This window comes from Tachypleus tridentatus, chromosome 13, assembly GCF_004210375.1.
Source record: "Tachypleus tridentatus isolate NWPU-2018 chromosome 13, ASM421037v1, whole genome shotgun sequence".
Classification (NCBI taxonomy): Eukaryota; Metazoa; Arthropoda; class Merostomata; order Xiphosura; family Limulidae; genus Tachypleus; species Tachypleus tridentatus.
The window spans coordinates 151429188-151455201 of NC_134837.1; the positions used below are offsets into that span (position 1 = coordinate 151429188).

The following is a 26014-nucleotide window of genomic DNA, read 5'->3' on the forward strand; positions in this document are numbered from 1 at the left end:
AGAGTTTGAAAAATATATTGGAAAAAGCCAGTGAAATCCACATTGTCCTCACCTGTAATCATAGAGTTATATACAGAAGGTTGAGTACTTTGTTTTGAAACAATTTGAACATGAAGTTGTGATAAAATGAAATGTATCAGAAATACATTTTAACATAGTTTGGTGTTTAATGGGTAGTGACATGTCTGAAAATATTGACCAATTTTTCTGGGGAATGGTATGTTAACAACTCCTGTTGATGCAAAACATTTAAACACTGAAGTTATAGAAATGTGTTCACATCAGAGATTTATAACTTAAAAGATTGGAAAACAAAGGAATACTGATCAACTTGAGGCACCAGGATTTTCCAATTAAAGACTTAAAACAAATTGTACCCCATCCATTGTAATTAAAGTGTGTTGTAACTAATGAGATTTCCTGGGCATAAAGTTTAGTGGTAAAAGTTGTCAACATAACACAAGCAACAGCATGCAAATAATCAAGAAACATCTCTGTGTTGCAAACTTACAAAATGCACGTGTACAAAAGTTGCTTCCATAACATATCCATTCAACTTTTGCACACTTGAAATAGCTAGTGATTGAATCAGGTGTTAATGTTATTCTGTACCAATACTAACCAGTCAAGTTGCTGCATTCATAGCCTTTGGATTTTGTATTGTAGAACTGTTGAAATAAGAAGTTGAAAAACTTTCATCCTTCTCTTTTGTATGAACCATGGTAAGCATGCAGAGGGTAGTGGTTTGCTTTTAAAGTGAGAGCCTGGCAAAAGAACATTTTCCAATGAAGATCATGCTGCAGGACTATTGTCAAGACATGCAGCTATTAGATACAGCATAACCAGACATGGCAACATGAACTGTAATGCCATGGATAGGTTCTAAAGTCATTTTAATAGAACTTAATCAGTTCTCTATAGTTTATTTCAGTCTATAATAATTTAAATAGATTTAACTAATGTTCAGAATTGGTCTTAAAAGTTGTTTAATATAATGTTATCCATTAGAAATGTATGTGTGAGAAACAATCAGTTATACCACTTTCTGGCTTAAGAAAGCACTTGGTTATCATTTTCAAAAACAGATTTAACTGATGTTTAGAGTTGGTCTCAAAAATTGTTTATTATAATGCTATCCATTAGAAATGTATGTGTGTGAGAAATGATCAGTTATACCACTTTCTGGCTTAAGAAGGCACTTAGTTATCATTTTCATGATTGTTTTTGATGGCAAAACATAACATTTACAATCCATGATTGTTTCTGACTTCAAAAAAAGTAGTACAAGGTAAACTACACACTTGGGAAGCACCCCTCCAATGGAAGTTCCACTCTTCTTTCACATCCATCAATTGTCCATAATGTTCTATACATACCTGTCACCTTACACTTGCTTTTGCAATTGGTTAATGGTAGGACATGTCAACATGGAATCAAGGTTAGAGGAATGTAGGCTATACTATCATGGCAGTGATTTCTGAATCCCACAATGCAAGATTAAAGGTAATACTCCTTATTTAAAGACATTTTCAGTAATATTAAGGAAAATCTTTTCAATGAACAAATTTCCATCTCTGTCAGTGAGTATCACCTCTATCCAGTTAGTTTCTTTATTATGGTTATTATAAAAAATTGTGTAATTTAACTAATTTGTTTGTTCAATTAACCCTACATGCATGGATAAGATTCAAAGTGCAAATGCCACAACACTTTATAGGGTGCATTCAACATGTTATTTGATGTCAGAGTTATCAACTATTCATTTTACTTTACATTGCTGATCTAGCAACAGTTTGTCTAAGAGGAAATTACAGGTATAGCATCCAGGAATACTGAATAAACCATAAATATGGATTTTGAAGCTTCTAAGGGTTATGTAAATGCAAACTATACAATGAAAAAGTATGTTGATTCTTCATACGAACATCATGTTGCACATAAGTTCACTGACATATTTTATGTACATATAATTTTGTAACACATCAGGATTTTTTATGTATAGCAGACCACTACATTTTACCACAAGCTTGCCTCATTTCATATTGCTTTACATTACAAATTAGGAATTATAGTCAACGTTCCTTTTCTCAATATGGGTTGGTCCAAATTTATGTACAATCCACCAATGAATAAGCCTACATATTTATATCATGTTAGTTAAATTTATGTTTTTGTTGTCAAATATTAGTCTTGCAAAAAGAGCTTTATATTCCATTTGTGTCTTTAACTAGTTATATATTTAAATTCTTAGTCACTGTCAAGCATGTAAAAATATAAATATTTTAAAATAATTTTAAAAAACTGATGAATTATATTGTGTTTAGCATTTTTCTTTTTATCAACACAAAATAAGATAGTTTGAGGAATTGTTGAATATTCTTTATGTAAGTTCCCATGTTTATTTCATTTAGAAAAGTTTTCTGTAAACTGAAGAATACTTGCCATGAATTAATTTTTTATAATACTGTCTGTATCAAAGTTGTACTTAGTATACACATTGATTGTTTTCCTGTACAGATGTACTTGTGCTAATTTTGCATTATTAAAATACCATGAAGTGCAACATGGCATAAGGCCATTTTGCTCCAGAATCACTCATCCATTCACCAAAACATCAAAACCAAACTTCATGTACACCACGTATCGAAATAGCTTTCAGCAAAAACTTAAATTAACCACAAATTTTCAAACAAGTAATTTTACATGTTTCTTACTGTAATGTAGAAATAATGGGATTGGAAACTAATGCTAGAAAAACTAGCACATTACTTATTTGTGTTGCAATTTTGATTATAAAACACATCACTAGAAAATGTTGTTAATATACAGAAGTAATAATTACAGATTCTTACTGTCAAGTATCAATAAACCCATGATATATACAATTCAGTCATTTATATTGAAGGATTCTGAATAGAGAAGATTACTATAATTATGTTTAACAAGATTGTTTTTCTTTCTGATTTTCACAATCCCCTTTTGATTTGCATGTCCTGTTTCCACATTAGCTTTTGAAAATGGGGATGGTGAGAGCACAGCTTCATTAATTGGTTAATAAGATAAATTGGTCATGTTATACCTGGTGAAAAGTAATTTATTGTACAGGCATTCATTGACTTTAGTGTGTTCTCATGTTCTAGGCAAATACCAATATCCAGAATTTAGAAAGCAAACATGAACCACCCCATAGATGCTTAGAAACACAGCAAGGTTTGCCCAGCCCAACAACTACTGTGGAAAGCCTTGCTAGAGAGCTTGAAAATTCTTTAGACCTGAAGAGTGCTCTACGTGGAGAGTATATAGTCAAGCCACAGGTGTAGTTTACAAAGTCATTATGTTTGTTTCATATTCTGACTTGTTTGTGCATGATTGAAATTTAGACTTGGTTGTTGTTCATATAATTTGAGATCTTACAAACATATTCTTACACCACTGCATGTATCATTATATTTAAGTAATTAGAAAACAAGCAAGTACTGTGAGTTTTTTTAAGTTTTTATTTGATGTGATTATTTTAGTGAAACAGGTCTAAATGGTTAAATTTGGATTGTTTATAAAATACAGAAGCTAGAAGTGTAAAAGACTGAACTACAATTATGAGTCAAGTGGGATGGAATATATACACTTCTTCTGTAAGATATTAATTGCTATCTCAAGGATCTATTAAACTTTACTATGGATCCAAATCTTCTAACAAGAAAAGGTACAAAAATTCACACTGCTATTATAAAACTAGTACTATGTCCTGGCTTCTTAAATTCAGAGATGTTTTGCAACTTCCCTCCTGAAATATAATTTTAAGTTTATAAATGAAAAAATATAGTTTAAATTGCAATACTTTCAATACCTATTGTTAAATTAATTGTTATCACTTTCTTTGTGTTTTTCTCTCTTTTTTTCAGCATTCAATATTTTTTGTCTGCAACTACATGACACTATTAACGCTTCTTCATTTGCTTTAATCACTTACCCAAAATGATATTGCTGTTTATTAACAGTAATTTTAATTTTAGAAATAAAAAGTTAAATTGTTGCTGTGTTTTTACTCACACTTGAAAGAAATATTGGTGTTTGCTGGTAACTTCTTAATTTTGTTTTTATTTTTATTCTAGGATCATGAGCACACAAGGGCAGAATCATCAAATTATAGAAGCCCCTCTAATACTCTGATTGAATTACCTCTTTCCACTGGTGAAGATGGTAAAAGAAGCCCAATTAAAAACTCATTAGAACGAGTTGGAGGAACACCAGAGGGCAGCATGCAACAAATGAATATGATGATGAGGACAAGGTCTGACTCTGGAAGACCACTTACAGACCTAGTAAGAAATAGTATCAATATTAGATTTAATATGGCACTTTTCCTAATTGTTAAGAATATCTGACATAATAAGTTGACATTGATGACATGTTTACATTGTAATCAAATGTTTAAAAGATCTGGACTAGTTCTAGTGGTTATGTAAAAGTTATCAAATTTTAATATCAGACCCTTTCACAAATAGATGGATCTTTTACAGCTATGAAAATAACAAGTGCTGATGGCTGGCTAGAAGACAGAAAAAAATTTTATCTACTTTGGTTAAGTAAATAGTGATTATAGCAGAAGTTTGTGGTTCTTCAAAATACTATTTCCCATAGAGGTGTAAAAATAACTTGATACAAAATTATATTGAAGAATAAAATTACAGATCTCAAAATTTTTATAGTTTTGAAATTCCTCTCATTTCTAAAAATGCTTTCATGTTAACTTGTATCTCTTTGAAAGCTATAGGAATTATTTTTTACCACAAGACCCACAGGTAGGCTTAGTTTCATCTAGTAAGTGTAATAAAGGGCAGCAAACTACTTGAATGACTTGCATTCTTTTTTATTGAATATTCTTATTTTTTATTGACAATTTTTATCATTCATACAACACATAAATAAAATAACTTATTTATTGAAGACAAAATAATATTAACTAGATATGAATTTTTCTTTCAAGAGTATTGTTAGCAAAAATGAAAACCTACCCTGACACAAGTAATTTTGAAACCATTGTGAAATATTGTTCTAGGTCAACATTAACTTTTCTTTAAAACCTGAAAGTGTTGACTGCTTCAATTACCAAGCTAAAGTATCAAGATAATTATATTAAAGAATATCAAACTAGTTGAAACTAAACAGATATGTAAAATAGAATATTCTAATCTATAATAAAAGTAATTAAATATAAAGAGGAAAAGTAATTCTAATATTTTTCCTAGATAATGTCTTGCAAAAAAATTTTAAATAACACAACCCCAAAAAATGGAATAAGTACTAACTCAAATAATATGAATTTTTTTAAGCAAAAATTAGTTACTAAGTTTCATGCAGTTTGGATAAGTATTTCTTCTGTTTGAAGACAAATATAAGTGATACTTCCTACCATTCTAGAAAATGTAAGAGAACAGAATTTTGCTTTGAAAGTGTGTTCCTCACTTGGTACACTGCTTCTGAAGAAGAAATAAAAAAATGATTTACCAATATGATTGTTAATTTATCATAGAGAGTCAAAAGTAAAAGATAATTTGTTTGATTTATACAGTAATATTTTTAGTAATGTTTATCTCATTTGTACATAGTCTAAAATGTAATTCTTTATGTATATATGCATACTTTCAAGATTAACTGACACTAGAATAAAGTGACATTTTTGTTTTGGAATTTAACATAACAATCAGCAACTGAAACATTGTTTATTTTGACATTTTGAAACCACATTTGATGAAAAATTTGTATATTTGTTAGAGTAAAGATGAGATTTTGTTGCTTGAGAAAAAGGAATTGTAATTGCTTTTGTATTTATAGGAAATCCTTGAACAAATTACTGTCACTAATTTGGACACAGGAGAACGAGTACCCCTCAGTTTAGCAGAAGAGCGACTCCCTAAGTGTGTTAACCCACTTTCTCTTCATATAATGAGGCTAACATCACAATATGTTAGGTACGTTTGGGAGTTACCGTTGCAGCAATGTACACATAAAAATTACTTATCTACTGATACATTTATGAAGTGGTATCTGGTGCAGGTTTAGATCTCTTAAAATTGAGTTTTTGTTAATCAGCTTAGGTTTTAACTGTCATGAAAATTAGTTAATTGTACTTACATTTCTTGTATATCAGTAACTGATTTATAATTTTGTTGTTTCAAATTATTAGTTAAAAACAGTTGAAATCTATGATTCTGGTATGCAATAAATAATTTTGTTGTTTTAACAACAATTTGTTTGGTTGCTTAAAATGAAATATTATTTAGCAAGTTTATAGTGTAATGCATTATATGCATTGTTTTAACAGTAACTCTGAAATTGATAAAGGAAGAGACTCTGATGAGGACAGTGTTGACATCAAGAAAACTTCAACAGACAATGATCCTGTAGATTCACAAGGATTTCTAAAGAAAACGTAAATATAGAAATTTTAATTGTTTATGAATTTTAATGAATTGTTAATACTTTGTCTTTTAATAGGAACAGCATGTGAGAAACATTACCATATTGCTTATCTGTTGAGCATATCTGTAATTTTATGCAGCAATATACTTCTGTATATTTTGTTGTGTTAACACAACATTTTGGGTCCTTGTATGAATTAGTAGTTTTTAGTTCAGCTTATAATTATGATCTTTGAAGGATTTTATTGTAGGTTGTATTAAGACTATAGTCCCAGTTACAAACATTTTACTTTATTTTATTGTATTCTCACGTGAAAATGTTCTGATCAGAAACTAAAATTCAGAAAGTTTCATCAGCATTTTCAAGATTTGTTCAGCAATTTGCATAATGTTAATCATTATTTCCTATTCTTGAATGTGTGGCAATAGTTTTCATAATGAGAAAGGAAATAGTTATTTAATATTCACATGAAAAGGAATATGAACAGATTTTACTTCTGAGGAATCACATGATGAGATATTTTTATTGTCTTTAAAAATCCCTCCAATGATATCACCAATTTAACTATAGTAATAAATATTTTTCTATGAATAACAGTGCATAATTAGTTTTTTAGAATTGTTATCGTTCAGTTGGTGATTGTTAAAATTTTTGAAAAGTCAAGCATACTATGAGTAGATTGAAAATTAAATGCTTTCTTTAGTCTTTTAAGATATCCCTTATTCTAAACAGCACAAGGTTCAGAAAAATGCTTGGAAAGAAAGTAGAAAAGACTGTCCACAAATTGAAAACTGTAGCTGATGAGGGTGAGTCCATTGTTTTGTATATAACAATAACTTGTATAACAATTTATTTGTTATACAATACACTTTCAAACCTGGAAACAAAAAATACAATCTCGGAAAGTTGGATACCAAATGGATTTTTTTTAATATGGTAAACTACATCAAACTTTAGTCAATGTCCAATAAAATGATCCCATATTGTGAAAGTGGTTTAATTTCAGTTTATTTGTTCTGTATCTTACATTAACCATACTTCTTTTCATCTTTCTCAACTTTGTACATGAAGGTTACATAGATTTCATTTGTTGTAATATTATTATTCTCTCTGGTGCAAAGTTGAGTACATATACAGTTTGAAGAGTTGTTATCTTGCTGGAAATAAAAGAAAGTACCCTTATTTATATTACCAGTAGTCTTTCAACTGTGTACTGCATTACAGATTTCCCATCTTTTGCTTTTCCTAGCAACACCATTCGGTGCTCTGCCTCTCCCTTCTACCCATTATTTTCATTCCTTCTGAATGTGTGTGAACATTTTCAATGGTTGCTGCTTTTACCCTTACTAATGCAGAAGTGGTCAATATCCTAGAGTTGTGCTGAACTTCGTAAAGGAGCTTCTTATGCAAGTGTGTGAGGTTCCTCTTCACTTTACTGTTGCATAGATTGGCTCATATACCAAGATTTCGGTGTTACCATACATCTGCTTTACTTTTTCATCATTAGGGAACTAGTTTATTGTATTTCATGAAGTACTGTCTGTGAGTAAATCACATATACAATGACACTTGATATTTGTGGTTCATTGGTTACTTTATAGCTTCTAACCTTTCCTTTGTGCTGTGAAGGGACCTCCAAGGGAAGGTTCTGTTCTTTTATTCTTTTACTTTACCTCCTCTAGGATCTAAATATCTACCCACATGTTTGCTGTGCATGATGACCCGTGAAGGGGAGGAAAGGATCTTGGTGGTTGAGGGGTCCAACCCAGATACACCACTTTGGCCTTAAATTCCTGTAAATGGGTGGATTTGGGGTGCCCCCCTTGGGTCAATCAGCTGGTCCATTTTGGCTAGGGTCAACCAAGTACCAGTGTTGGATGTTCTCAACAGGTGTTGTGAACATTGTATCTAATGCTGGTGTTTGGGTACAGTGCTCACAAAACCCCAAGATGCAAAACAATCAATCATTCACATCCTCACTTCTTGGAATCCTCTTCCAACAGCAAAGACCTGCCCAATCGACCCAGAGAAGGATCCATGGAGGTCGATAGACCTCCTTCAAACAAAGAAGTGAAGAAAAAGATGTCATAAACAGAAGGATTTGCCTACACATAAATAAAAATGGCCCCCTTGATACAATAGAACTGTCAAGGTTTACATTCTAATCTGGATTATATCAAAACACTGATTGCTTCCTACTATCCTATATGTCTTTCCTTATAGGAAACATTTCTAAAACCTGCTGATACAATCACCTTTTGGCAGTTTTTTTGTACAGAAATGACAGGCTATGTGATGGAGAAGTGCATGGAGGAGTGGCACTGTTGGCTGATCAGCATGTACCCACCCTGTCTTTGCCACTCAACACACCCTCAGAGGCCATAGCCATCTGTGTTTCCATGGGTCATACTCACTGTTTGTTCTCTCTACCTTTTGCCTGGAGAGACATATGATTAATCAGACCTTGATGCACTCATTGAACAGTTGCAGTCTCCCTTTTTAATCCTGGGAATTTAATGGACATCATCCCCTCTGGGGAAGTGCTGATATTGATGGGGAGGGGTTGCTCAGTAGAGCATATGCTCTCTGATCACAATCATTCTCTTTTCAATAGTGTTTCTTCTACATATTTTCATGCACCTAGTCAGTCCTTTACTGCTATTGATATCTCAATTTGCTCCCCTTCACTATTCTCCCATTTTTCTTGGAGGGTTGACAATAATCCACAAGGCAGTGATCATTTTCCTATAATTTTGAGAAAGACTGGCCGTGGTCGATGCCACCCATCCCATGTGCCCTGTGGAAGCTGGATCAAGCAAACTGACTCTCTTTCACTGCTCTCGCAGAACTTGATCCTGCTATCATCTGTAAGACATCAATAGACTGTATGGCAGCAGTAAATGAGTGGATTATACAGGCAGCCTCTCAATACATTCCTAAAATATTGACATGTTTTCCATGATATTCTCTTCCATGGTTGAATCCTGTCTGCCACATGGCAAACACAGGCGTGGGATATTTTCATAGCTATCCAAGAGTCCACAACTAGCATATCTTCTACCAATAGTCCCAAAGTCATATGGGACAAGATTTGAAAGGTCATTGGGCAATACAGTTGTTTCCCCCTCTCGATCTTGCTCTTTCATGGCAAGGAAGTAGCTGATACTCAGAGCATTGCCAATATTCTGGGTAAAATATTATGCCGGGTATCTAGCACTTCTGATTTTTCCTCCACCTTCTTAGCCATCAAGACTCAGGCAGAGCAATTTGCTCTTTCCTTTTGAGCTGATTGTCTCTGTGACTATTATTGTCCCTTTGTACTGGTGGAACTCAAACTGGCCCTTTATTGCTCTGGCTGTATATCGGTCAGGCTTGATGATGTGTACTATGAAAAAGCTGCTCCATCTATCTCCTGCTCTTCTTGCTATTCTTCTGATTGTTTTTAACTAGATCTGTCAGAATAATATTTTTTCTGATGCCTGGCACCAGGCTATTGTCCAACCTTTCTCTCAGTTTGGGAAGGACCCTGCAATTCCCTCAAACTACCACTCAGCTGCTTTGACAAGCTGTCTCTGTAAGACCTTAGAGAGGATGGTTAATGCTCATCTTGTTTGATTCCTCAAATCAAACAACCTCCTCTTGCCCTCCCCGTGTGGATTCTGATGACACTGCTGCATCATGGACCACTTGATTAGACTTAAAGCATTCAGAGAAGCCTTTCTCAAAGTACAGCATTTTGTATCAATATTCTTTGACATTGAGAAGGCTTATGATACATCATGGAAGTATGGCATTTTGCGAGACCTCCATGTATATGGGTTACTTGACCATTTGCCCATTTTTATTAAAAATTGTTTTATGGACAGGCAATTCCAACTTTGTGTTGGTTCAACACTTTCCTATTCTTTTCTACAGGAACTTGGAGTCAGTCAGGGCTGTGTGCTGAGTGTCAGACTTTTCAGTATAAAAATTAATTCCATCACTGAACAACTCCCTCTTACTGTTGCAAACGAGCTCTATGTCAACGACTTTCACATCTCATGTCAGCTACAGGCTGCCTTCAGTCATTTACTGAAGTGAACCACAGCAAACAACTTTAACTTCTCTCTCTCTGAAACTGTTTGCATGCACTTTTGCTACCAATGGGGTAATTCTGTCCCTCTGTCGATCTTGCTCTCTGGTGGCCAGGAAGTAGCTGATACTGTTGGTGAAAGCTTTTGCCAGGTATCTAGCACTTCTGCTTTTTCTCCACCTTTTTAGCCATCAAGAGCAATCACCTCTTTCCTTTCGAGCTAATTTTCTCTGTGACCATAATCGTCTATTTACACTGGTGGAACTCAAACTGACCCTTCATCAGTATGACAGTACATTGATTGGACCTGATGATGTACACTATCAAATGCTGCGCCATCTATCTCCTGCTTTGCTTGCTATTCTTCTGATTGTTTTTAACAAGATCTGGCAGGAGAATGTTTTTCCTGATGCCTGGCACCAGGCTATTGTCCTACCTTTCTCTAAGCCTGGGAAGGATCCCAAGATCCCTTCAAACTACTGTCCAATTGCTTGAAGTTGTGCTGCCTGTGATCCCTGAGACAAAGTTCTTGGGGCTTATCTTTGACCATAAGCTGGCCTTTATACCACACATCAAGCAGCTACGGGTCAAATGTACAAAAGCATTGAACATCCTCCATGTCCTCTCTTCCACCATTTGGGGAGGGAATCGATGTTCTATGCTAAAGGATATATCGTACTCTTATTAAATCAAAACTAGACTATAGATCACTGGTTTATGGCTCTGCCATGACCTCATTTATCTTCAAAGGCTTTTAGCTCTGCACCAGAGCTTTCCACACTTTCCCAGTTCATAGCTTATACACAGTCTTATGAATCGTCTTTGCATCTCTGCTGTTTGCAATTGTCTTTACAATATATTTTGAAACTTCATTCCTTACCAGAGCATCCCACCTGAAGTTGTGTTTTCCTTCCTTGGTAGGCCATACTTTTCCAGAACAGATGATCTGCCATTGCTTCTTTTGGCCTTCATATCCAGACACATTTGGATGACCCCTCGGTGTGGATTCTTGTACATGGTGAGGGGGCCTCCCAGGGAAGGTTCTGTTCTGTTTGGTTATCTTCTCTGGGATCTAAACATCCACCCACGTGTTTTCCGTGTGTGGCGACCCGTGAAGGGGAGGAGAGGATCCTGGTGGTTGAGGGGTCCAACTCTAAAACACCATTTTGGCCTTGAATTCCTGTAGACGGGCGGCCTTTGGGTGGCCTCTCTTGGGTCAATCAACTGGTCCACTTGGGCGAGAGTCAACCAAGTACCAGTGTTGGAAGTTCTCAACAGGTGTTGTGGACATTGTGCCTGATGCTGGTGTTTGGGTATAGTGCTTACGAAACCCTGGCGTTGCTGCATTGTCTTTGCATGACTTTGTAGTGCATCTCCTCGTAGGGCTCCATGGTGGGTGGGGTCAGTGGGTACCGAAATTTTTCTTTTTACCTATGGATCCTCCTTCAAAAAATTTAAATAAAATAGTGAAAAAACAGTCAATAGGTAAGCGACCACATCTTGAAGACTCTGAACAGTAATCTTCAACATCTGTAACACATGTACCTCATTTTCTTATATTACATTCTCTTTCAGAAAAACCTTTAGGGCAATTGTCCCCCTTTTTTATTCAGAAGGGACTAGAGGGACTTGCTGGCTCTCCAAAGTCAGTAAAGAAGCTTTGATCAGGAAACATATTGGTTGAAACATCCACATCCCAACACAGTGAACTCCTCTTGAATTCAAAGGCAATCGGGGATATACCTAATGAGGTTACACCTCATGCTACTTTGAATTCATCATGAGGAGTTATTGTTGAGAGGGATTTGAAGAATGTCCCCGAGTCAGAGATTCTCGCTGGTCTTTCCACTCAAGTAGTTTCTGCAGTGAGGTGCATCTCCACTCGCAAAGATGGAGTTACACTGCCAACAAATACCCTCGTTTTGACATTTACTTCATCACATGCACCTGCCACCATCAAGGCAGGTTATCTCATTTGCAGGGTACGACCATACATTCCAAACCCTCTCCGATGTTTCCAATGTCAGAGATTCGGCCACTCAAAGACATCATGTCGTGGTTCCCTGATATGTGCTCATTGTGGGGGCAAGGACCACAATGCCTATGAATGTGACATGGACCCACATTGCATCAACTGCAATGGTTATCACCCCTCCTACTTTCGTTCTTGCCCAAAATGGTTGGAGGAAAAAGAGGTGCAACGTTTGAAAACGATACATAGTTATCCTGAGGCTCAGAAATTGCTGCCCACCACTACATCTCAGACATATGCTGCTGCACTTCATTCCACAACTACAGTGGGAGTGCAGACAGATCTCTCTGTGCCTCCATGAGAATCGTTTTCAAAACAAATGAAAAGCCTTTTGACCTCCATGGTTAAAAAAGGTTGATGAATCGACTTCCACACCCATCTCTGTTCCTCCCATACATTCCAACAAACCTCAAGATCCACATCCTTCAGTTTCAAATGCAGGCATTTCTTCTGATACATCATTTTCTCCCACCCCAAGAGGCAAAACAATCATTCGTTTGCGTCCTTAGTCACTGGAATCCCCTTCCAATAACAAAGACCTGCCCACTCGACCCAGGGCAGGATCCATAGAGGTTGATAGACCTCCTCCGACTAAGGACAGTAAGGAAAAAGACATGGTCGTAAACAGAAGGCTTCTCCAGCCACTTCATCTCCCCGTCATTAAAAATGGCCACCTTGATACAATGGAACTGTCGAGGTTTACGTTCTAATCTGGATGATATCAAAACACTGATTGCTTCCTACCATCCTGTTTGTCTTCCCTTACAAGAAACATTTCTCAAACCTGCTGATACAGTCACTGTCCGGCAGTTTTCTCTGTACAGAAATGACAAACTGTGTGATAGACGAGTACATGGAGGGGGTGGCACTATTGGTTGATCAGCATGTGCCCACCCTGTCTTTGTCACTCAACACACCCTTGGAGGCTGTAGCCATCCGTGTTTCCTTCGGTCATACCATCACTGTTTGTTCTCTCTACCTGTACCCTGGAGAGACATATGATCAATGAGACCTTGATTCTCTCATTGAACAGTTGCCATCTCCTTTTCTAATGCTGGGGGACTTTAATGGACATCATCCCCTCTGGAGAAGTGCTGTTATTGATGGGAGGGTTGCTCAGTAGAGCATATGCTCTCTGATCACAACCTTTCTCTTTTCAATACTGGTTCTTCCACTTATTTTCATGCACCTAGTCAGTTTTTTACCGCTATTGATCTCTCAGTTTGCTCCCCTTCATTATTCTTCCATTTTTCATGGAGGGTTGACAGTAATCCACTAGGCAGTGATCATTTTCCTATATTTTTAAGAGAGACTGGCCGTGGTCGATGCCACCCTACCTGCGTGCCCCGGTGGAAGCTGGATCAGGCAGACTGGTCCACTTTCACTGCTCTCTCAGAACTTGATCCTGCCATCGTAAATCAACCATCAATAAACAACTGTGTGGCAGCGGTAACTGGCTGTATTATACAAACAGCTGCTCAGTGTATTCCTAAAACCTCGACACGTTTTCCACGATATTCTCGTCCATGGTGGAATTCTGCTTGCCACTTGGAAAGGAAGGCTCAAAAATGGGCCTGGGATACTTTTCGTAGATATCCCACACTTTCAAACCGGGTTGCTTTCCAACGGGCCGATGCACATGCTAGGTGGGTAAGACGTCAAAGCCAGAAGGAATCTTGGATTAAGTTCACAACCAGCATATCTTCTACCACCAGTTCCAAGATCATATGGGACAGGATTCGAAAGGTTAATGGGCACTACAATTCTGTCCCCCTCTCGATCATACTCTCTGAGGGTCAGGAGGTGGCTGATGTCCGGAGCATTGCTGATACTCTAGGTGAAAACTTTTGCCGGGTATCTAGCACTTCTGCTTGTTCCTCCACTTTCTTGGCCATCAAGACTCGGGCAGAGCATTCACCTCTTTCCTTTCAAACTGACTGTTTCTTTGACTATAATTGTCCCTTTACACTGGTGGAACTGAAAATGGCCCTTCATCGGTCTGCCAGTACATCTGTTGGACCTGATGATGTTCATTATGACATGCTGCACCATCTATCTCCTGCTTTTCTTGATGTCCTTCTGATTCTCTTTAACCGGATCTGGCAGGAGAATGTTTTTCCTGATGCCTGGTGCCAGGCTATTATTTTACCTTTCTCTAAACCAGGGAAAGATCCCAAGATTCCTTCAAACTACCGTCCAATTGCTTTGACAAGCTGTCTCTGTAAGACCTTAGAAAGGATGGTTAATGTTCGTCTTGTTTGGTTCCTTGAATCAAACAACCTTCTCTCGCCCACCCAGTGTGGGTTCGACGACAGCACTCCACCACAGACCACCTAATTCATCTTGAAACATCAATCAGAGAAGCCTTTCTCAAATGCCAACATCTTGTATCAATATTGTGTGACATTGAGAAGGCTTATGACACAACATAGAGGTATGGCGTTTTGCGAGACCTCCATACATATGGGTTACGTGGCCATTTATCCATGTTTATTAAAAAATTTTTAATGGACAGGAGATTCCAAGTTCGTGAGAGTTCGACACTTTCCCGTTCTTTTGTACAGGAACTTGGAGTCCCTCAAAGCTGTGTTTTGAGTGTCACACTCTTCAGTATAAAGATAAATGCCATCACTGAACAACTCCCTCTCACTATTGCGAATGGGCTGTATGTCGACGACTTTCACATCTCATGTCAGTCCTCAAACATGAGATATATTGAGCGGCAACTACAAACTGCCCTCAATCGTGTACTGAAGTGGACTATGGGGAACGGCTTTAATTTCTTTCTCTCTAAAACCGTATGCATGCACTTTTGCCGCCCACGGGGTATTCATCCTAAACCTGAACTTCATATCAGTGAAGTTTTGCTGCCAGTGGTCCCTGAGACCAAGTTCTTGGGGCTTATCTTTGACTGTAAGCTGACCTTTATACCACACTTAAAGCAGCTTTGGGTCAAATGCACAAGAGCACTGAACATCCTCCTAGTCCTCTCTTCTACCAGTTGGGGAGCAGATCAATGTTCAATGTTACAAGTATATCATGCTCTTATTCGATCAAAACTCAACTGTGGGTCAATGGTCTATGGCTCTGTCAGACCCTCAGCCTTAAAGATGCTGGACCCCATTCATCATCAAGGACTTCGACTCTATACTGGGGCTTTTCGTACCTCTCCAGTTCAAAGCTTATACGTTGAATCTCATGAACCTTCTCTGCACCTTCGCCGTTTGCAACTATCTTTACAATATTCTTCGAAACTTCGTTCCTTACCAAAGCATCCCACCTGGGGATGTGTTTTTCTTCCTCGGTGGGCTGCACTTTTTCAGAACAGACGATCTGCCATTGCTCCATTTGGCCTTCGCATCCGGGCACAATTCGATGAATTGGGTCTGTCCTTGGATAACATTGCAGATTCCACAGGTCAGCCCATCCCACCATGGCTTATTACAGCCCCCAAATATGACCTTTCTTTAAGTCATCTGAAAAAGGCAAATACTCCCGATTGGAATTACTGTCTTTTATTTAATGAACATCTTTTGAACAATCATTCCATTCCAATTTATACGGATGGTTCCAAATCAGGTAATTCTGTGGGCTCTGCCATAGTTTGTTGCGGTTCGGTGGTTGCGCGCAGAATCCCCTCTACAGCTTCTGTGTTCACTGCTGAACTGTACGCTATATATCTTGCCCTGGATCATATTGAAGCTGAGCAGTTCTCCGACTGCACTATTTATACTGACTCCCTTAGTTCTCTTCTGGCCTTAGAATCACTTCATGTTGGCTCACACCCTGTTCTTACTGATATTCAAAACCGACTGGCCCATTTCTTATTAACATCTACTTCTATCCAGTTTTTCTGGATACCAGGCCACGTTGGTATTCGCGGGAATGCGCTTGCAGACACGGCAGCTAAATCTATCTGCTCTGGCACTATCACTACTGTGCCTATTCCGTACATGGACTTTGGTCTTGTATTCAAGGCTTGGCTCCGTGCCAGCTGGCAGTCCACTTGGAGTGAGCAACGCGACAACAAGCTTTTTCAAATAAAACCCTATATTGGGCTTTGACCATCTAGCTTCCGTAAAGTTTGGAAGGAGGAAGTTGTTCTAACTGGACTAAGCATTGGTCACAGTTTTTTAACTCATTGTTTTCTTTTATCTGGAACTGATGCACCAATGTGTAGTTTTTTTAACACTCAAATCACTATCAGCCACAATTTACTTTCTTGCCATCGTTACAATTCTCAACGACAGCAATATTTTAAACATGTTTTTTCCCAAGGTTTATCTGTAACATTGGACAGTGTTATTGGTGATGGTGGCATTGTTCACCTTGATAAAGTTTTTAGTTTTTTAATGGCCATTAATCTTTTTAATCTCATTTAAGTGTTGCATATTTATTCATTACACCTGTTTAATTGTGGTTCCTTTTTTACAGTTTCATTCTCAAAGTTCAATTTGATATTGGAAAATCTCCAGAACATTAAATAACTTGACACCAGGACTGGAAGGACCAACTTCAGGTGACTAACGCTGCTGTTTGAACTGTCCGTTTGAACTACTCATTAGTCGTCCTGGCAAGTTGTTATTACACTTTTGCTGCATGTGATTTAACACTTTTGCTACTTTACCTTTTAGTACTGGCCATAATGACACATAACCTGGAACCAGGACTGGAAAGGCCAACTTCAGGTGACTGATGGTGGTTCTTGAACTTACCTGTTAGTCTTCCTGGTGGGTTATGCTCATTACCATTTAGCTGGTGTAAGTACTTTACAACTTCCTTTACTCTGCTTTCTCTCTTAACATTGTAGACTAGGTGTCAATGTTGGTTTTATACTTTTTCTGTTTTGTTTTACCTTCATTTCCTTTTATGTATTTTACAACATTTACTTTATTTTTACCTTTTAACCGGACGCTTGGCGCAGGTAGCCTAGCTGCTTTGTGCCATAAAACACTAAATCAATCAATCAATCACATTTGGATGAATTGGGTCTGTCCTTGGTTAAATTGCTGTATCCACTGGTCAGCCCATCCCACCATGTGACCTGTCTTTAAGTCATCTGAAAAAAGCAAACACTCTCAATTGGAAATATTGTCTGTTATTTGCTGAACATCTTTTGAACCATCCTTCCATTTCTATTTATACAGATGGTTCAAAATCAGGTGACTGTGGGTTCTGCCATGGTTTGTTGCAGTTTGGTGGTTGTGTGCAGAATCCCCTCTGCAGCTTCTGTGTTCACAGCTGAATTGTACCCCATTTCTCTTGCCTTGGATCACATAGAAGCTAAACAGTACTCAAATTGCTCTATTTATACTGACTTGCTTAGCTCTCTACTGACCCTGGAATCACTTCACATTAGTTCACACCCTGTTCTTGCCAGTATTGAAAACCAACTGGCCTATTTCTCTTTGACATCTACTTCTATCCAATTTTTCTGGATATTGGGCCACATTGGTATTCACAGGAACGAGCTTGCCGACACTGCAGCTAAATATATCTGCTCTGGCACTGTCACTGATGTGCTTGTATTCAAAGCTCTGCTTTGTGCCAGTTGGCAGTCAACTTGAAGTGAGCAATGTGACAAATAAAACCCTGTCTTGGACTTTGGCCATCTTGCTTTCATAAGGATTGGGAAGAGGAAGTTGTTCTAACTAGACTATGCATTGGTCACAGTTTTTTAACTCATCATTTTCTTTTATCTGGGACTGATGCACCAATGTGTTGTCTGTGTAACACTCAGGTCACAGTAAACCACATTTTACTGTCTTGCCATCGTTGAGAGTCATAATGACGGCACCATTTTAAACATGTTCTGTCCCAAGATTTATTCATAATGTTAGGCAGTGTTATTGGTGATGGTGACACTGTCCACCTTAGAAATGTTTTTAATTTTTTAAAGACCATTAATCTTTTTAATGGTATTTAAGTTTTTTAATTTATACTTTAGACCTGTTTTAATGGGATTTCCCTTTTAAGAATCAAAGTCCATCTAGTTCAATTTGAAATTAGAAATGGCTATAATGTCAAATAACTCAACCAGGACTGGAAAGACCAACTTCAGGTTACTAATGCTGCTGTTTGAACTACCTGTTAGTCATCCTTGTGAGTTATAATTAAAATTTTGCTACAAGTCTTTTAAAACTTTTAATACTTTACTTTCTGAAAGTGGCCATAACATGTCAAATAGCTCGAAACCAGGACTAGAAAGGCCAACTTCAGCTGACTAACAGTGGTTTTTGAACTCATCTGTTTGTCTTCCTGGTGAGTTATGATAATTACAATTATGCTACAGAAAGTTCTTTACAACTTGTGTTACTATAGTTTTTATCTTACCACTTTTTTGTTTTACCATAATTTCCTTTTATGAATTTTAATAATTTTACTTTAATTTTAACTTTTTACCAGATGTTTGGAGCAGATCGATATGCTTTGCACCATAAAACACCAAACCAACCAACTAATCCTTTGTGCTGCTTGTAAGAAGCTTAAGTGCATACCAACCTCATGTAGATGCTATTGCTGGGTGGGACAGTTAATTCCCAACCAGCAGTTTCATTATTTATGGGGTATGAACAATATATAGCTGTCCACCATTGTCTTTAAGTGGGTTCTGACAGCCCTTTTCTTCATTTTGCCTAGTCTCTACATTTCTGTCTAAGCAAATTTCCGTAGATCGCAGTGGTTTTAGATGTTTATTCTATATGGGAAAAATTTTAGATCTAGTTGTGACAGATTATCTCAATGATGCCTGTGTTGATCCTTGAGGCAGTTAAGTGTCTATTAATCCATCTTACATATTTCACTGGTACATGTTCTGAGGATTTGTCAGCAAAATTGAGCAACCAGATTCTACTGTAGGAATTTTCTATATCTTAAAGATACTGTCAACGTGTTTGACCATCTTCAAAGCTTGAACATTTATATCTTGCAAAATCAGTAGCATTGATCTAGGTTTCTCCTTCACTGCAATATCCACCTAATTATTGTAGTATTAATGTTTCAAGCTGATAGAAAAGCCTTCTAGCTACAGCCTTTTTTTTTTTTTTTTAGAACTTCCCAATGATGTTTCATGGGATGATTTAGTGACTTATATTGAGAATGATCCTTAAGTTAAAAAATAGTATAATGTTAATGAGAGTAATATAGAGTGACCCAAAATTGTCTTTCCTATTTTAAAAATGAATAGCTAAATAACTAAACAAATATAAGCATACATTTTTCAACATTTTGTTACCCAATTCAAACAGATTTTATTAACATGTCAGTTGACTTGTATGAGTGCACCATTAATAACTCTCAGCACGTCTAACTGATATTAAGTTTCATTCCACCTTTGCTGCAATATGTCCACAGTTACAATGGTGATAGTATCCTTTATTCTAGCCTTTAGCTCCATGATGTTTGTTATAGGTAACCTCAACATACCTCCCCCTCAAAAAAAAGTCTAGCAGAGTGCTATATAGTCAGTGTGAAAGCTATGGAATTGGCCCACAACAACCCATTCATCACATTGAGCCTTTTCTTGTCCAATTGCCATTTTACAGAGCAACTACTCAGTGGAGTGAAAAAATATGAAAATAAAATGTTAAGTTGTACCACAAGAAGTTGAAAACTGCTTTAGTTGTATTTCTTTAGTTATTTAATTATTTTATTTTAAGATAAGATAGGTAATTCTAAATCACCCTGTATTAATGATGTTCTGTAATATATTTGATATTAAAGTTTATGAATACTCATCATTTGAAGACTTTTTATACCTTTGCATTATTAACTAAGCTATAATGATTTTCATTTTTCTTTTAGTGTATCATTTAAAACACAATGATGAATTAGATTCCAGTGAAGAAGATGTAGCCTCAGACCTTAGACATACCTTGAAAGTTAAAGCTGCCAGCAGCCATAAGGGACCTTATGAATTTGATGGCGTTCGACTAGTACAAGAAATTACTGGGGAACACACTGTAAGTGTTTTAGCCCTTTTTATTTTGATTGTAAGAAATAATATTTTATTTTCTTGTCACTATGTGGTATGATTGCATTATTATGGTTACAAAAGTAAAGAAATATTTCTTTAGTTTTTTTTGTTTGTTTGTTTTTTATTTCTATTAACACTTTCTGGCCTGGTCATCATTTCCTGTGCATGTCACAAGGATTTACAATTTAAATTGAAAATTTTATTAAACTACTTTGTTTATGAGAAACACATCAATGAGCATAGCTTAATTTTTTTTAACAGCTCTTGTTGCATAGTTAGAAGCCAGAAACAATTTTGAAAACTATGGAACGTTTTTTTTACATGTTACTATTCAGTACTCTTTAGTAAATTATTTAATTAAAAAAAATATTTCGTGCAGTAGTACCATTGGTATCAAAAAGTGAGATTAAGTTTCATTGACAGTCCACAGCAAAAAATGCCGAGGCAAGTACTTTATTCCTTGATTTTAATATAATGTAAAAATTAGGAACATTTTAGGTTGAATAAGGTTGGATTGGGTAAAATAAAGAATGATAATAATAATAATACACATTTTCATGAGTTACCCTTACTAACAGCTTGATAGGGTAATGTAAGCTATATATTTAACAAGTGATTTACAACTTGTGTGATAAGAATGCTAGTTGTTCAGAGAACTAAAAAGAATGAAACTTAAGTATAATTAGTACAAACAGATTTTAAAAACTATTAAAGATAAACAAATGTATTTTCACATCACAATTTGAAGTCATTCTAGAAAGAATAAAGTAATTTAGACTGTATGTGTGTGGTTATAAGGCAGGTAAAATTAACCAGCCTCGTATGGAGATAGGGTAGAGAAAGTAACAGATAAAATATAAAGTTTTACCAAAAAAATGTTTGAAATTTATTTCAGAGGTTTTAGAGATTAAAGAAATGAAATTTGTGCTGAAGAATAGTATTTTTACTCTTAACATAAAAATCACTTTGCACTTTGTGCAGTCAATACTTTAACTGTATGTGTTCATAGAGAAATTTTTAGTGAAAATACTGTTGTTTTTTTCAACAACCATCTTAATAATTACTGAAAAATTTCAAAATTTCATGAAGATACACAAAATGTATTTAAATTGTAGTATGGAAACTATAAGGTCAGTTTGGGGCCATGAACTCAGCTGAGTCAATAGAAAGTTGAAACTGGCTTCCATGTCAAATGTAAAAAACAAATGTATAGGTATATATATACATAATGGTGAAATTCTGATGTTTGTACAAACATAAAATTAGCAAGACTGTAGTGTCGTTATTGATTGTTTTATTTAGTAATTTGTATCCTCTGTGTTAGGGTGCTATTTGGACTATGAAGTTCTCATCTTGTGGAAGGCTTTTGGTGAGTAAAGCATATATTTGTCATAATAGTAGTTTTATGCTGTTTTTTATTAGTATGTATAAAGCTATGTAAGTGTGTAACAAATGTGTTTTGTTAGACAAACAACCAGTTTTGATGGTCATTGTAGTTAAGTATTCAAACTGGACTCTTTTTACATAACAGTTATAACTTTTATACATGGATATTATTTTTCTAAAGTATTTTGTAAAAATATCACAGTTTGTGGATGATTAAAAATTCTTATTCACAATGTATATACTTTAGGCTTGTTGTGAGTAAAAGATTGTACATTTAAACTAACCAAAAAAAAATTGAACTGTCTTACTCATCTTCAAAAACACTAACTTTGTTGTTAGGTTTATTTATATAGTTGCATTTTTGGATGAGTTTTTAGGAATAACCTAGAATAAATACATCTTAAATTGCACAAATATTAAATCATCTGCTTTAGTTCATTTCAGTCAAGGAAGTGTAGCTTCATTTGATATTCAGAAAAATGTTTATATTAGATATGTTTAATTTCATAGCACCATATTGTTATTCTAAATAATAAACAAGTAGATGCTTGAACTTATCAATTTACTAGAAGTATAATTGCTACATGCAAAAAAAAGTTTCTTACTTAAAACCTAATTGATTTTACCTTAGAAATATAAGAAACAGGTTAAAATAATAATTGTTTTATTGACAGGCCACAGCTGGTCAAGATCACATATTGCGAATCTGGGTGCTGCGAGATTCATATGCATATTTTGATGATATGAGGCAAAAGTATAATGCTGAAGGTACTTGTTAATTCATTTTTTGGTGTAGTCTTTATCAACTTCCTGTCTAGTAACAAGTATGCTGCTATTTTGCATTAATAAAAGTACCTAGGGTAGAAAAGTGAGTATCAATTTGTTATAAAATAGCAAATTATTATGAAAAATACAGTTGGTTTCTTAAACCACTTTCAAGTACTAATTGGAAATGATGAAGACATGCATTTACAGATCACAATGTCTGTCTGAATGAGTACTTTTGCTATAAGGAAGCACATTGTAATATTCAATGTGAATCAATAAGATTAGTAATTATAAAAAACTTTCATTTATGACTGGAAAAGCTTAGATGTATCTGCTAATATAGTAATTCATTTAAAGGAGTTAAAAAGTTTTACTAAACTGGGTATTTATTTTCCTTAGCTATTTTAGTACTTTATAGATACGTAAGTTGTATATTACTGTTGCATATTGCAAAAAAAATTCAACTTGCATCTTCACATTGGCATAATCTTAGCAATAAAATAGTAGCTAAAATGATCTTCAGAGCAGTTATAAAAACAGCAGTTGATATACATTCTTGATAAATATCATGTTTAACTGTACTTTCTTCTGTATAAGTCATGTTTTGAAAAACAGTGCTGTTTAGGTGACAAGATCCTAGATTAACTCACGATGGGTCACACATCAAAGGCCATTTCATTGCATTTATTGACTTGACCTTGCGTACAAAAATTTTATTGAACTACTATTTTATGAATTTATGTTAGTAAGTTTTGAATCAAACTGTAGATTATAATTCAGGTTTTATTATTATGGATAAGTTAATTTCTTAATTTAAAAGTAAATATTAAAAGAACCTGCCTAAATATTAATTTTTCTGAGTCACGGGGTATGTTGAATGCAGCCATAATTCCAATTAGCTATTTAAGATGTCAAAATAATGAATCTATAGTTTAATACAAATTAGTAACTCAAATTATCACTTTTGACAAGCTAGAATATAAAATAATAACTTCATATCTTTTTATTTTGCTAAGATATGTTTTACGTGCTGAATCAAACACAGTTCACCTCATTCCATTTTTAGAAGTGGTCTTTTAGAATGACCTACTTCAATACGTGACATGAATAACAAATTGATAGCTTAAAATGTCCTCTTAGTGGTTTTCTCAGCCATCTTAACCTGTTAGTAGGCTTTCTCATTTTTTTTGATTTAATATTTCAAAGAGGTAGGATTGTGTCAGTAGTCTGGGGTTGTTGTTTTTTTCTTTTTTTTTTATCTAAATACAGCTTAGTTACTAAACTTTATAAATTATAATGGAATTCTATGATTTCTTGTGTATTCCACTGTATATATGTTGTGTGTGTGTGTGTGTGTGTGTGTGTGTGTGTGTGTGTATAACCTGAAAAAAATTTCACATCTTCCACATGTGAAATTTTAAAAGTTTTAGTATCTATGTCAAGCAGCAACCAAGTTAAAAGGTCATACTAGAAGATATAATTATTTGCTGCACTTCTTTATTTACTGTTCTATATTTTAAGAAAAATAAGTTTAATAACTTATTTCTAAATAGTAGTAAACTGTATACATATATAATGTTTAATTATTGAAATGTGTCATTATATTACAAAATATTACTAGTTCACTAAAACACAGCTAAAAGAAGGTCACTTTCTAAAGATCATAGGTCAGTTTTATATTATTGGAGACAGTGATATGAGTGCATGTGTGCTGTGTCAATGCAGGTTATGTAATGTTATTCAGGTACAACTGAAAGGTCAGTATAATGAAAGTAATAACTATATAATGTTATGAAACTTAAGCTATTTAGATTAAGCATTTGTATTTTCATCTTACAACCTGTAGTCATTGAAGAAGGAAAAAAAATCATAATTTATATTTATTTCCTAGTTTCTTATGGTGATTATGAGATTGGTAAAATTGACAGACCCCACATAAATAGGGTAGAGAAAATAATAGACATGATATAAGGTCTTACTGAAAATAAATGTTTGAAATGTATTTAGGAGGTTTTAGATGTTACATAAATAATATTTTAGGTTTTGGGGTTGAAAAATAGTTTTTTTTCAATCATAACATGAAAATAATTTCCCACTTAGACTAGTAATAAAACAGACTTAGTATTTTCACAAACAAATCTTTACTAAAATTACTTCATAAAAATGGATTTTTTTTGTGTACAAAACACTGGCAATCTTTACTAAAAGTGTACCAAATTTTGTAAAGATACACACACTGCAACAAAAGTTATAGTATAAATACTTAACGTGTGTAATGTTTATATAAATTTGTGTAAATTATAATAAGCCCATCATGAAAGGTTTAAGTGTATTGTCAATTTTTATAGTTACTTGAATTTAATAGCTAGAGAGTGAACCTCTTGTTAAAGTTTCATTATTTTTGTTTAATTATTTATTCAATAAAATTAGAATACAAATATGACCAACACATTTTAGAACATTTTGTCTGATGCATTTGTGCTTTTGCTTTAATATATTTAAAATGGTAAATTTCAGCACGAGTATCCCCAGCCCCATCTCAAGAAAGTTTAACATCCCAATTGTCAGGAGAAGAAGCAAGCAGAACTGTGACAGCAGTAAGTCACTTATGTGTGTTTTCTGAAATTTATTTCAAAAACCATTATTCTGGTATAGTAATATGATTATATTAACTAGTTGCAGTTGTGGTGGAAACTTGTATTTTTATGGTCAGCTGTTTCTCATATTTATGTTAGACATATCAATAAATTATGATAATTTCAGTGTCTTTTCTTAAAAGTGAAAAGAGAAAAATCTTGTAAATAAAATAAAGTGTAATATTTCTTAGATAATAATAATTTAAAATCCTGTACCTTAATCTATATTCTTAAAGACAGCTGGTGTGGATATTAAAACTTTTGTTAAAATAAAGAACAATGTTTTGACCTTCTTAAGTCATCTTCAGGTTAACAAAAAAGCAATAGCTTGATAATCTGTTCATATAAAAATAAACTTTCTCTGTTTTACTTAAATGCAGACAGTTGTTATTAGAAATAAAATAACCTGTTTTCACAATTAACATGGGAAATGCAATTACAAAAGAAAGTTGTACATATCATCTAAGGAGCAATATGTTTCTTTTAGAAATTACTAACATTTTGTACTAAGTACAAATTTGGTTTATCAAAGTCTATAAATATTTCAGGTTGGAGAAGAAACTGTAGAGTCTACAGTTGATGGGCCTTTTATGTCAAAACCATTCTGTACTTATGAGGGTCATACAGCTGATTTGTTGGATGTATCATGGTCTAAAGTGAGTAAAATTTTTGTATGTTTGAGTGAATTCTGAATATAATTGTAGTAAATTAATTTGTGTGTG

The 26014-nt window shown here is 34.9% G+C and overlaps 1 protein-coding gene across 1 annotated transcript in view; it reads left to right on the forward strand.

Annotated features, from left to right (window-relative positions):
• LOC143240375 (WD repeat-containing protein 44) overlaps positions 1-26014 on the forward strand; it is a 55977-nt gene that overhangs the window by 19079 nt on the left and 10884 nt on the right. The window contains exons 5-14 of the mRNA XM_076482697.1: positions 3141-3314; positions 4113-4322; positions 5836-5972; positions 6326-6433; positions 7156-7229; positions 20331-20488; positions 21827-21871; positions 22563-22656; positions 25174-25253; positions 25841-25948. Of these exons, the coding sequence (XP_076338812.1) occupies positions 3141-3314; positions 4113-4322; positions 5836-5972; positions 6326-6433; positions 7156-7229; positions 20331-20488; positions 21827-21871; positions 22563-22656; positions 25174-25253; positions 25841-25948 (1188 nt within the window). The remainder of the gene's footprint in view (positions 1-3140; positions 3315-4112; positions 4323-5835; positions 5973-6325; positions 6434-7155; positions 7230-20330; positions 20489-21826; positions 21872-22562; positions 22657-25173; positions 25254-25840; positions 25949-26014) is intronic.